The 14,494-nt window shown below is 40.7% G+C and overlaps 1 protein-coding gene across 5 annotated transcripts in view; it reads right to left on the bottom strand.

Moving 5' to 3' along the window:
* Positions 1-14,494, bottom strand: part of als2b (alsin Rho guanine nucleotide exchange factor ALS2 b) — a 164,527-nt gene that overhangs the window by 82,324 nt on the left and 67,709 nt on the right. For all 5 annotated transcript variants that reach the window (XM_069934315.1, XM_069934314.1, XM_069934318.1 and 2 more), the window contains exons 6-8: positions 13,301-13,397; positions 11,756-11,833; positions 7,173-7,364 (exon numbers count right to left, since the gene is read on the bottom strand). In XM_069934315.1, the coding sequence (XP_069790416.1) occupies positions 7,173-7,364; positions 11,756-11,833; positions 13,301-13,397 (367 nt within the window). The remainder of the gene's footprint in view (positions 1-7,172; positions 7,365-11,755; positions 11,834-13,300; positions 13,398-14,494) is intronic.

Genomic DNA, 14,494 nt, shown 5'->3' with positions numbered 1-14,494 from the left:
AAGAAATTAATACACAGCATGTCCTGAAATACTTCATATCTCACCACCAATAAAGTTGGAGTTATGACTTGATCCACTAATGGTCACTAAAAGCCACTAAACTATCTGCAGCTGTTTTGCTGATGCTCAATCATGGTGAACTGTGGATAAGCAATTAGTTAAGGTCAAAAATAAGCACATTCATTTAAAACCATGGAACAGCACAGAAAAACAAGGCCCTTTCGCATTTCCAGTATGAGCCAAACAATTATTCTGCTGAATCCCACCCCACCCATGTATCTGTCCAAATTTTTCTTTAATGTTAAAATTGAGTCAGTATTCACCACTTCAACAGGCAGCTTGTTTCATAATCCCATCACTCCCCGTGTGAAGAAATTCCCCCTCATGTTCCCCTAAACTTCTCCCCTTTTACCCTTCACCCATGTCCTCTGGTTTGTATCTCTTCTAACCTTAGTGAATCAGAATCTGATCGTCAAGAGGACCAATGCTGTGCCTGACTATACTTTTGCTCTAAATATACCTGGAGAAGCCCTTAGGATTTTCCTTCACCTTGTCTACCAAAGCAACCTCATGGTTTTTTTTTTTAGCTTTCCTGATTTCCCTCTTGCTTTTTCCTGCATTTTTAAACTCCCCTAGCACCTGATTTGATTCTTGTTGCCTATACCTACAAAACACCTCTTGCTCCATAACCAGATCCCCAATATCCTACAAAAACCCATGGTTCTTTATGCCAAATAACTTTGCCTTTAATCCTAACAGGAACACACAAACTCTGTACTCTCCAAATTTCACCTATGAAGGCCTTCCACTAATGGAGCACATCCTTGCCAGAAAACAACATCCCAATCCAGGCTCTCTAGATCCTTTTTCCATTTCCTCAAAATTGGCCTTTCACCATTTTAGAATCTCAATCCAAGGACCAGACCTATTTGTATCATAATTACCTTGAAACTAATTTCATTATGATCACTGAACCCAAAGTGTTCCCCTACACACACTTCCATCACCTGTCCAATCTTGTTCCCTAATGAGATCCAGTATTGCACTCTCTCTAGTTAGTTCCTCTATATATTTTGATTTAGAAAAGTTTCTTAAATCACATTTGACAAACTCCAAGCCATCCAACTCTTCTACAGTATGGGAGTCCCATTCAATATGTGGAAAGTTAAAATCACCTACTATTACAACTTCATGTTTCCTGTAGCTGTCTGCTATCTCCCTGCAGATTTGCTGCTCCAATGTGATCATACCTTCCTCATTTCTCAGGTTCACCCATGTAGCCTCAATGGATGAGCCCTCTAATCTGTCTTGTCTGAGTATAGCTACTCCTCCCCCTTTCATCCCTCCCGCTCTTTCACGTCAGAAACAATAGAACCCCAAACACTGAGCTGCCAGACCTGGAACCAGCTTTCACTAATCACTACAATGTCATAACTCCATGTGGCAATCCAAGATCCAAGCTCATCTGCCTTTCCCACAATACTCCTTGCATTGAAATAGATGCTTATTTCCATCAAGCACAACCCTTTGATTTCACCTTCAAATACAGTCTTAACATCATCTTTTTCCTCCTCCATTCCACTATCTGCTCTGGCACTCTGATCTCCATCTGCCTGAAAATCTACTTTAAACTCCCCAGAGCAGCACTAGCATACCTTCCCGGAAGGATATTAGTTCCCCTCTAGTTCAGATGCAAATCATCCCTATGGTACAGGTCCCATCTTCCCTGGAAGAGAGCCCAATGATCCAGAGATCCGAAGCTTTCCTTCCTGCATGTTCTCTTTAGCCATGTGTTTAGTTGCTTTATCCTCCTATTTCTAATCACATTGAAGGTCCTATCCTTCAACTTCACCCTGAACTCCCTGAATTCTGCACAGGACCTCATTACCCTTCCTACGCAAGTCATTGGTCCCCACATGGACCACGACATCTGGCTGCTCACCTTCCCTCTTGAGAATGCTATGATACCAATCTGAAGTATCCCTGACCCTGACAACTGGGAGGCAACATAAAATCTAGGATTCTCGATCTCTTCCACAGAAGATCCTACCTGTTTCCCTCACTATTGAATCTCTTATCACTTCAACTCACTTCTTTTCTTCCACCCCTTTCTTAGCCACAGGGCCAGACACTTTGTTGTTCAGGTGCATTTTTTTTTTTCTGATGGCCTCATCAAATCAGCTGGTCATAATCTTTCAGAAATGAACCAGCTATTTTTATTTAATCCAAGATCAGAATGAAAGGATTAATGATGTTGTGAACAACATAACTTGAGTTTAAATATTTAAAGAGGACAAAATGAGCTTGGAAACTGACTTGTAAAAGGAAAGGAAAGAAATGTTTATTGCTTCATCTGAGAAATAAACACGAGAGCAAATATCATCTTCCATGCCTGTAGGAAGCAGAGTATATAATGAAAATGTTTCTTAACCTCATTACATGAGAAAGTTGTTTTTTCCTATTGTATTTGGACAAACTCTATTACAATTACAGCATCTGCAAACTTTCATATTTCACTAAAATCCTTACAGGTTGTGTGTTCCAGATCATAATTTAGTACTTCAGGAATTTTCTGTGCTGACCGGTCATTTTATCAATTGTCTTGAATGGCTTTGTGTTTTTGTTCCATATTAATTTCACCCAAGGACTCTATTCTAAAAACAATCCCTTGTAGCGGTACGCTTGGAGGGAGTGGGCAGAACCAGCGCTAACAGCTCCTGTCTTGTGACAGCTCCTATCTACTGGCAACTAGCCATGAGGCATAGTGACTCAGGAGCACCCGTAGGTCTACTGAGAAGCCCTGGCCTACTCAACCTAGCTATGTCATGAGGTCGTCAATACTTCCGATGTCATGGTGCCAGGTCACATGCTGTGTATCTATATTAAGCCTGATACACTGTAATAAATGTTCTCTTTGCTGGCTGACAACTTATGGTGTGGTCTCGTTATTTCAACATGACGGCGTATGAACACAAATATCATCTCCCATGCCCTCCAGTTTTTTTCCCTGTTCAGTTCTGTATTTAGCAGATCCATGGAGTAGAAAATCTCCTCTATAGCTCTTCTGAGCTTTGATATTGTTCCTAAAAGAGAGTGCTTGCAGAGGCATAGTCAGTATCTGAAAGGTTCAGAATTACTTTTTCCATTTTTTCTCCATGCTTGTCACTAGAGGCCAAGGCTGACTTAACAGTAGTTTCAACTTAACATAATTGATTCTTTATTGTCTGATTTATTGATATAAAAGTCCTCTTGAATCCTCAACTTTTTCCAAGTTTCTGTCATGTATAAACTTCTGAGATTAATTACCTAGGCTGAGGAATATAGAGGATAATGTATCAAAATGAGTAATGGTCCTTGTAATGACCAACATCTGTGGCACAACAGGAGATATTTCCTTCACTCTGGAATTTTTAAAAGTTTGCTTTCTGCCCCATGGTTATAAAAAGGCTGCTTCTGATGTTTTAAGCCTAAGAACTAACAAATCCATGAACCTAGAACACAAATCAGTTCTCATTGGGGGGCAGGGGCAGTCACCAGTGGAAAGGGTTAAGAACTTCAAATTCCTGGGTGTCAACATCTCTGATCTTGGCAACTAGGATTAAGGAGAACCCCAAGGTGTTATATGCTTATGTGAAGAACAGAAGGATGATGAGAATGAAGGTGGAGCTGCTTAAAGGAAAAGGAGGCATCTTGTGCCTGGAGGCAGAGGAGGATGGCAAGGTCCTAAATGAATACTTTGCTTCAGTATTCACAAGAGAAAAGAACCTTGATCATGGTGAAGTTGAAATTGAATAGGCCTGTGTGCTGTACAATGTTGAGAGTAAAGAAGAGAAAATGTTGGATCTTCTTAAAAATATTAAAATTGATGTCCCCAGGGATGGATGCAATATATCTTAGGTTGCTGTGGGAAGTGGAGAGATAGCTGGGGCAATGGCTATAATCTTTTAGTCTTCTTTGGCCATAAGGAAGGTGCCAGAGGAATGGAGAATGGCAAATGTGGTCCCCTTGTTTAAAAAAAGTAATAGGGAGAATTCTAGGAATTATAGACCAGTGTGTCTTGCATCAGTGGTGTGCAAACTATTAGAGAGGATTCTTAAGGATAGGATCTATGAGCATTTGTAGAAATACAGTCTACTCAAGGGTAGTGAAGGCCTTTGTGAGGGGTAGGTCATTCCACAAAAGCCTAATTGAGTTTTTGACCAGGTAACAAAAGAAATAGATAAGGGTGGGGCGGTAGATGTGGTCTATATGAATTTTAGCAAGGCGTTTGACAAGGACCCCATGAGAGACTCATTCAGAAAGACATCCATGGAACCTTGGCTACGTGGATTAAAAATTGGCTTGCATATAGAAAGCAGAGAATAGTAGTGGAGGTAAGTATTCTGCCTGGAGGTCAGTGACTAGTGGAGTTCCACAGGGATCTATTCTGGGACCCCTGCTCTTTGTGATTTTTATAAATGACCTAGATGAAGAGGCAGAAGAATGGGTCAGTAAGTTTGCAGATGATACAAGGATTGGAGGAGTTGATGCTAAATACAAGGTTAATGCTTGGTTACTTAAGAACATCGATGAACAGAGTGATCTTGGGGTCCAAATCCATACATCTCTCATGGTAGTCAGGCAGGTTGATACGATAATTAAGAATACCTATCGGACATTGGGCTTCATTAATAGGGAGATGAAGTTCAAGAGTCAAGAGGTCATGCTGCAACTTTACAAATCTCTGGTAAGTCTTAGGGTATTGTGTTCAGTTCTGGTCATCTTATAATAGGAAGAATGCAGAAGCCATGGAAAGGGTGCAGGGAAGATTTTTCAGGATGTTACCAGGATTGGAAAATGTCATATGAGGCAAGGTTAGCAGAGCTGGGACTTTTCTCTTTGGAGAAAGGATGAGAGGAGACTTAATAGAGGTCTAAAAGACTCTGAGAGACATAAACAAGGTATTCCTACAAGCAGCAGGAATAGCAAACTCCAAAGGACATATTTACACAGAGAATTGTGGGTGCCTGGAATGCCTTGCCAGGGAAGGTGGTAGAGGTTGAAACATTGTGTGCTTAAGAGACTCTTAGACAGGCACATGGATGAAAGAAATATAAAGGGTTACAAGGTACGAAGGGTTTAATACTTTTTTTTTGGTAGGAATGTATGGGTCAACACAACATTGAGGACCAAAGGGCCTGAACTGTGCTGTAGTGTTTTATGTTCTATGTTCTAAGATCTGTCCTGGGGTCTCCATGTCACTGCAATCTCAAGAAGGCTCACCGGTGGCTATACTTTGTTATGAGTATGATTAGATTTGGTATGTAACCAAAGCCTCTTGGAAATTTCTACAGGTATCCTGTGGAGAACATTTTGACTGGTTGCATCACTGTCTGGAATTGATGTGCCAATGCTCTAAACTTATGAAAAATTGTCAACTTTACTTTCACTTTATTCTTCTCAACTAGATAGATCATGAATTGGTTTCTTTTTCTTTGGACATGAATTGCACTGTGATATTATTTTTATTTATCCAAATTACAATAACTTGAGGAGTGGTATTGCAACAACCATACACTCAATGTTAGCGAAACTAAGGAACTGATTGTGTACTTCAGGAAGGGGAAACCAGGAGAACATAAACCAGTTGTCATCGAGGGGTCAGCAGTGGAGAGGGTAAAAAACTTTAAATTCCTGGGAGTCAACATCTCTGAAGATCTATCCAGGGGTCTCCATGTTGATGCAATCACGAAGAAGACTTGCCAGTGTTTATATTTCATTAGGAGTTTGAGTGCTTTTGATATGTCACCAAACACTATTGCAAATTTATCAAGGTATTCCATGGAGAACATTCTGACTGATAGCATCACTGTCTGATATGGAGGTGCCAATGCACAGGACAGGAAAAGGCTGCAGAGAGTTGTGAACTTGGCCAGCAACATCATGGTCATTAGACTTCTATGGACATCAACAAGAGGCGGTGTCTCAAGAATGCAGCCTCTATCCTCATCACCCAGACCATGCCTTCTTCTCCTCATTGCTACCATTAAGAAGGAGGTAGAGGATCCTGAAGATGGACATCTCATGGCACAAAAACAGTTTCTTCCCCTTCATCATCAAATTTCTTAATGGACAATGAACAACAGGCCTTTCAAGTGAAGCAACACCTTACTTGTGTATCCACAGGATTGATTTACTGCCTCTGGTTCTCACTTTGTGGTCTTCCCGACTTCAGAGAGACTGGGTGCAGACTGGGAGTTCACTTAGTTGAGTACCTTCACTTTGTCTGCACCAATGATAGGGGCCTTCCAGTGGCCAACCATTTCAGTTCTGCATCCTACTCACATGTCTACCCATGACCTCATGAAATATCCCACCAAACTGAAGGAACAACACCTGATTTTCTGTCTGGGCACTCTCCAGCCAGATGGCATTAACATCACCTTCTCCATTTTCTGCTAACCTACTGTCCTTTCCCTCTCCCTTCCCTTCCCCCTGTCTTCTTTTCCTCAGCTCTCTCCTCCCCCAACTATTCCTCCTTCCCTTGCTCTCTCTCCCTTCTCCACCTATTACCTCCTGCCTTTGCAAACACACTCTTCCCCCCCCCCCATACCTTTTTTTTTGGCGCCTGTTGACATTTTTCCATACTTTGATGAAAGGCTCAAGCCCAAAACATCTGTTATGTATTTTTATCTTTGCTATATAAAGGACACTGTTTGACCTGCTGAGTTTCTCCAGCATTGTGTTTTTACTACCTCAATTTTTCTCTTTCTTTGCACTAATTTATTTATTATTAAAATACCGGTATGTAATTTTTAGCAATATTGCATCTGTAATGCCACAAATCAACAGGCTCTTCTGGCCCATGAGCCCACTCTACCCAGTTACATCTATGTGATCCTATATACCCCACACAACTTTTGAATGTGGGAGGAAACCAGAGCACCCAGAGGAAACCCACACAGTCACGGGGAGAATGTACAATCTACTTAGACAGCGACTGATTTGAACCCAGGTTGCTGGTGCTGAATTAGTGTTGCACTATCCGCTACGCTAACTACGCTGCCCCCAAATAACTTTTCCTTTCATATAACTTAAAATGTGTTTTAAAATTTACATTTCTTTGGACAAATATTCACGTTTCATGTTTTTACTTTCATTGAATAATAAAGAAAATAATTATCTTCACTTGCCTCACTGAGCATGAGGGAAGACAGAAGCACAGGTTGCCTGGTGTAAGTCGGACTGTGATCAGCGCTCCTGGTTTCATCTGACACCTGCTGTCCACTGTAGTAGATGTTGGGCTGGAAGAACTCCCCATCAGCCAGAAAGAGCGAATGTCCCTGTCCTGCTGCCATATCCCACACACGCACACCTTCAGGGATCTGCACAAGAAATGCATTTGGGATGTTAGGTGCCAAGGTTTATTCAGTCATCAATATTCTGCCTCAGTTAACCCAAACAAAAATGGAAACAAGATCTAAACATAAAGATAAAGAATGAAACATGGGAAAAGCTATCCTCCGGAACTATGAGAAATACAATAAACACAAGGTTATGCGTGATACAATATAATTGGTTACACAGGCTATACACCACGCCCCAAAAGTTAAATAAATGGGACCCAACAGTATCAGGCAGATGTTTTCGCTGTAAGAAGGAAACGGGAACAACAGTACATGCAATTTGGGCATGTGAGAAAGTGGAAAAGTTTTGGGAAGATCAAAACCAGGTATTAAATAAAATCACAAAAAGCAACATACCAAAAATCCAGAGATCTTTCTTCTAAGGAATATAAGAAGTAAAGAACTTGGACTCGATTTGGATGGAGCACAGAAAAGATTTATTATGATAGCCTTAGCTGTAGCAAAAAATGTATTATGTCAACCTGGAAATTAGAAGATAGCCTGAGAATACAGCAATGGTACATAGAAATGAATAAATGTATTCCATTGGAAAAAATAACATATAATTTAAGAAATAATATCACAGTATTCGAACAAATTTGGGAACCGTACATGGAACACAACAGAGAAGTCCTACCGCGGACCTCCACCACCTAAAATGACAGAAGGAGAAAAAGACGAAATGAACTGACCCAGTATGTAAAAGTAGATGACACAAATTTCTTATTTATTTTCATTGTGTGATGACATTGTTTAATGGGTTTAATGTATCATATATGTCGAACGTTGAGTGGGTGGGGAGGAGGGGTGAAGGAGGGAGGGAAGGGAAGGGGGAAAAGGGGAGAAAATGACAGTGTTATATTCAAGAGGGAAATGTTTGTGTGTATTTTGGTCAGGATGGTCCATAGTGTGAAAAATAAAAAAAATTTTAAAAAAATATTCTGCCTCAGTTTAATTCTTTCAAAGTGGCTGTGTGATTTCTGCATCCAGGCATCACCTCCTGTGAACTTATTTGATGCTTCCTTACTCCTGAAGCTGATGCAGATGTCTAGCTCAATGGTAATGATTTTAACCTGCTGTAGTTTCCAAAATGAAAAGCAGGGAATTTTGTTAGCTCCCATAAGCTTGGTGAGTGAAATTAGCAAAGGCATTTATAGGGTTGACTGCAGGAAGCTTTTCCCCTTCACAGAGGTGAATATAACTGGAGAACATAGATTTAGGGTAAGGGGCATTAGATTTGTGGGGAATCTTTTTCACCCAGAGACTGCTGAGTACCTGGAATGCACTGTAGGACAAAGTTGTGGAATCAGAATCATTGATATCTTTTAATACTGGTTTGGCCTCAGGCATAGAAGGCAAAGGAGTGAAGCACGAAAGTCTGCAGATGCTAAGATTGTAGTAAAAACACACTGAATTGCTGGAAGAACTCAGCCAGTCTAAAGCATCCACAGGAGTTAAAGATATATTACTGACATTTCAGCTGAGCCCTTCTTCGAGTTGTAAGTAAGAAACACTGCCAGACTGAGACCATCCATAAAGTGGAGGAACAACACCTCATCAATCGTTTGGGCACCCTCCAACCAGATGACATTAACATCGACTTCTCTGGTTTCCATTAAGAAACACCACCACCCCCCCCACCGCCTTCTTCTTCCCATCTCCTTCCCTCTAATTTTCTCTCTCTCTCTTCCGTTTCCCTCTGTCCCCTTTCACACAGCCAAAATCAATTCTCTCCACTTATCATACTAGTCCCCTCCCATTCTTTCTCTCTCATCTTGAATTAAAATTCCTGCCTGCTTTTTTGCTTATACCTTGAAGAGTTCATGCCCAAAATGTTAGTAATATATATGGATGCTGCAAGACGAGCTGAGTTCCTCCAGCATTTCTGTTTTTAATAGAAGGCTAAGGACTAAGTGGTAAAGATGGGATTAAAATGATGGACACTGGCTGACACGAACCTAGTGGGCCAAATGGCCTGTTTCCATGGTAAAATCAGTGAAACACCTTTTAGGAAGATTTTAGTGAAGCATCAAGATGTGTGGATCCTGAAAAAGTCACCATACTCTGATGCCATGTTGCATGATATACAAACAGGTAAAGCAATTAACCATGACAATGGAACTATTTTAACTTTAGCAGGCAATCAAATACATTCGCAATGGCTTCCTCCCATTTCTCCAGTCTTAATTCAAGTTTCTTATCATCCAATTGTACATGTACAACCCGACAAAACAGTGTTCTCCATTCCTCAGTGTAAAAAATATGCAAACTCACTTACAGACATAATACACATACAAATGATACCTCTACAGTGCATATATACTGTACACATATAAAAATAAATAAATTTTGCCTATAAATAGTAGAGTCTCAGAGCAGTTCATTCAGTTGTTCTGCAATCTCATTGCCTGTGGGAAGAAACTGCTTCTCAGTTGTTCTGGCTCTGATACTCCTGTATCTCTTTCCCGATGAGAGTGGCTGAAAGATGCTGTGTGTGGGATAGGGGTCCTCAAGTATTTTATGCACCCTCTTCAGACAACAATCTGGTAAATTGTGCCAATGGGAGGGAGATCCCAGTGATCCTCTTTTTCACTCTTATGGTCCTCTGGTTTGACCTCTGATCCGATGCTCTACTGCAGGGCTTCCTAAACTTTTCCACTTACATACTACTTTAAGTAATTCCTATGCTATAAGTGCTCTGTGATTAGTAAGGGACTGCTTAAGGTGGTATGTGAGAGGGAAGGTTGAGAATCACTACTCTAGACCCAATTGTTACTGAAATATTTTGCTTGAGAAAAATTGTCACTAGCCTATTTCCTTTGGAGATATGAAACCGTGCACATAACAAGTCAATTAGGTACAATTAAAACAGTGGTTTTCAATCTTTTTCTTTCCATTCACATACCACCCTTAATATCCCTAAGTAATCCCTCACTAATCATAGAGCACACATAGCATAGGAATTACTTAAATGTGGTATGTGAGTGGAAATTTTGGGAAACCCTGCTCTACAGCAATCATACCACATTGTGATGCAGCCAGCCAGGTCACTCTCGATGGAGCTCCTGTAGAAAATTGACAGAATGGTGGCCAGTAGCCTTGCATGCTTCAGTCTTCTCAGGAAATGCAGTTGATTTTGCGCCTTCCTGACAAGTGACAAGATATTTATATGGTTCAAGGCCTTAACCTCCTCAGTGATTTCTCTGAACAGCAACAAATATTTATTTATTTCCAATGCCCTCCTTTTTTTTCTTTCTGAAGGAATTGAGTTTGTTGATTTTTTAGTCATGGATGCAGGTTCTTAACCAGAAATATCGACTGCCTTCGTCTCTCCACAGATGTCACCTGACCCACTGTGTTCATCCAGCAGTTTGTCTTTTACCCATGCTCTGATGCGCTGGGCATTTCCAGCATTCTCTTTTTGTATCATATCTCCACGAAATGCCCTGTTCTGCACCTCACAGTTCCAGCATGTTCTTATGTTCTCTTTCTTTGCCACTTGGCATGACTGCCCCCATGACTCTATCCAGGGAAGGAGGGGGACCAAGGTGAGAGTGCTAAAGAGCAGGCCAAAGTGGGTCCATACCAAGAGTACCACAGAGAAGGTGACAGTGGTTGGGGAGAGTGAGAAGAGCAGGTTTGGCAGCAGACACTGCTATGAACAGGGAGAGCCTGACAACAGAGAGAGAAGAGATAAGACTGGAAGCAAGACAGTTCCAGGGACTGTATCTGGAGTGACAGTCATGTCCAATTCCCATCAGGAAGCTGCCACTATCTTTTATTTAAATTTTAAATTTAATTTGCCTGTTATATTAACACTAATGCTAAACGTTTGGTTAAATACTAGCATTATCAAGATTGTTCTTGTTACCATTTTCAGAGAACTACTTTAGTGGATCCAAAATCATGCCAGGATGTGGCAATATTTGTACAATTTGCCTGGTTCGCACACAAAACGAAGCCTCTCACTGCATCAGTGTACGTGTGATGACCAACGATTTGATTCACTTTTCTGTTAACTATATGATCAGCTTTGGAAGCTAGATCATTTCTAGGTGACAGCAGCAGCAAAATCTGATCCTCCTTCACCCACACAAACGTTCACAAAAGTGATGGGTAAAGGAAATCTTGGCCGATATTCCTTTCCCTTATCTGTCATTTATTACAGTCAACTCATTTGAAAATTGCCAATGTTCATCCAGGGGCCTTTTGTGTCCTCTGTCACTCAGTGTCTCATGTATTGGAGCAACTGATTTTCACAACAGGTGGAGGTGGTTTATCTGGTTCAGCCACTTTCACAGGCTTCTGTGCACGTCTTTATAACTGATAGTTCCTGCTTTAAAATTGTAAAAACATTAGATGTCTTATACCTTGGCAAGGCGGGGGACCACAGTGGGTGACTCTCCATGGCCAAGCTGTCCAAAGGTGTTACTGCCCCATGAATAGACCTGTGGAAATAAAATTGGAGTCACAGATGCATTAATTTACAATATATATTTGCAAAAACAATCTTCTGGAAAAAAAGGTTGAGAATTTATCTTTCAATTTTAACAGAATTGCTCTTCTTGCTAATAGAGTGGAAAATGCTATGACCTGTCTTTGATTAGAAGATAAAATAATATTTATATTTTTAGAAAAACCAAATAGTGCAATAACCGGACATGGATCTAAATTGATCCTAAATATGGTTGAAAAATGCCAGCCCAATATTTTTGCAAATTAGGGAAAGTCCGAAACATATGTAACAAAGAGGGAGCAAATATTTTACATTTGTCATAATGTGAATTAGTATCAGAATAAATTTGAGCAAGTTTGACTTTGGAGAAATGTACACGATGTAGCACTTTGAATTGAATTAGACTCTGATTGGGCACAATGATGAATCATAAATCAAGCCCAAAATTGAAGTCCATTCTTCTTCTGAGAAAGAGATATTCAGATCATTCTCCCATTCAGTTTAAATTCCACTTAAAGAAATTTTTTTCATATTCAATAGTTTATTAGCAGTCTCCACTTTATTAGCAAGAAGATCAATTCTATTAAAATGGAAAGATGAGTTCACACACATAATCAATGGCTATTAAATATTATGTCCTTTTTAAATCTAGAGAAAATTAGGAATAATGTCACAAAAATCAAGATTTCTTTTGATAAGACTTGGGGCTCATTTATAGCTCACTTCCGTAATTTGACTAATCAGGTGCAATGATAAATGTCACTGGGCGAGTTTGTTTGGATCCTCTGAGGCCACTTGTTCAGATTTTTCACTACTTACGATATGAATTTTAACCTTGATTACTGTGGGTTTGAATATTTTTTCTTACTTACCGTTTACAATATTGTATGGATTATCATTTATTTTATTTAGAATTAAGTAGTTACGCAACTGTACCATATGCTATTATTTGTAAATCTACAAAGGTTTAATTGCAATTGATTTACTACAAGTAGTGGGAGAAAAAAGTTGTTGACATTTCGGATCAGAATCCTTCAGCATTCTCCAACAGATTGTTTTCTTGCACTGGACTTGAAAGGTTCCAACCCAAAGCATCGACTCTTTTGTCTCTCCCACTGAAGCTGCTCGACCTGCTGAGTTCCTCCAGGAGATTTTTTTTAGCTCCAAGATTCCATCATTCTAGCCTCTTGTGTCTCTTGTGCCTGCATGCACGGTATATTATGGAATAGCTTTCTGGAAGGTAGGCCATTGCTACTGAGCTTTTGAAACTAAAGGCAAAAAAAAATATCCCTGTATCATATGCCCCTCTGTCCCATCATTCTCTAATTTCAATCGTGTACCTTTGCATGCATTCCATGCCTGTGTTGAATTTGTGGGTACAGGGAACATTCAAAGTCTGGTTGCCCTGTGGAAGGTACATACAGCATGAAAAAGGAACATAAGTTTGTATGGGTCTTACCTGTGACCTGGCAGTTAAGGCCAGTGAATGATATGCTCCAGCAACTATTTGGACGACTTCTTTACTGTTCAGACTCTTGATACACAAGGGTTGAAGCCTAGAGACAGTATTAGAACTTTGTCTCAGCACAAGGTTAGGCAGTTCATTCAACAGTGTCATCATTTTAAAAATTTAGTCTCACATATAGAAGATCTGATACAGAAATCTGCAAATGACACAAAAATTTAATCTAGAGCAATGTGAGTGGGATTTGGGGAAATTAAATAAGGTAAGAGGATAACAATAAATGGAAGGATGGACAAATAGAGGCTCTGTGAGACATAAGGCTGTAGGGCAGGTCAAGAAGCTGATTGAAAAGGCATTGTCAGTTGAAGAATACAAGAATGGAAAGATAATACTAAAGCTGATTATCTCTATAGCTGGACCACTGCTTGAAGACTGCATCCATCTCTAACAGGCATTAAACGGCCTATTAAAGGAGCTGACAGTGTTTGTCAGTAAAATCCAGCAACCACAGGGTCTGTGCCTAAGATCCCAGCACCTGTGCTCAGTGCCAGCCAGGAGGCGTTGTAGACTCTGGCGAGCAGCAGACCAATGCAGGGCACCCGAAATGGGGAGAACCCCCCCCACCACTACAATGAGAACCGAGAAGCAGAGGAGTCAACCACAGTGGCAGACCAGGAAGGGCCCAGCGGCTGTGGGATCCACACGGGCTGAGGGAGATTTGCTTGCAGTCGAGGAACCTGCAGGTGCTGTGAGCTGCTGGACACAAACTCATGGGAACCAGCTAATGGAGCTGGGATATGAGAGGGTGCTGAGAGCAAGAGGGTCTCTCCTCATTCCTTGTGCACTGAAGGCTTCCTGATCGTGTCAGAGGTTTGGATCTGGAACTCAGGTTACCAATGGATCGAACACGATTCTGCATGGCTGCGGAAGGTGTGGGAGGGCTGACAGCGAATCCATGGACACATTGCCTCTGAAGGGATTCTCTTTTGCTTCTCTGTTTCTCATACTTTTAGGGGTGCCAGGCAACACTAACGGCAACTCTGTTTGCCTTCTGACTACCAGAAGGCAATTCATATACTATAGGTCTAGTACTATTACATGACAATAAAGCAATTTTGAATCTCTTGTAAAAACATGACCACTCTGGAGAGGGTTGGAACAGAGAAAGTGCCAAGGCTATGAAGAAGG

The sequence above is a fragment of the Narcine bancroftii genome, chromosome 4, assembly GCF_036971445.1.
Source record: "Narcine bancroftii isolate sNarBan1 chromosome 4, sNarBan1.hap1, whole genome shotgun sequence".
Taxonomy (NCBI): domain Eukaryota; kingdom Metazoa; phylum Chordata; class Chondrichthyes; order Torpediniformes; family Narcinidae; genus Narcine; species Narcine bancroftii.
This window is presented reverse-complemented; position numbering and strand designations above follow the sequence as displayed.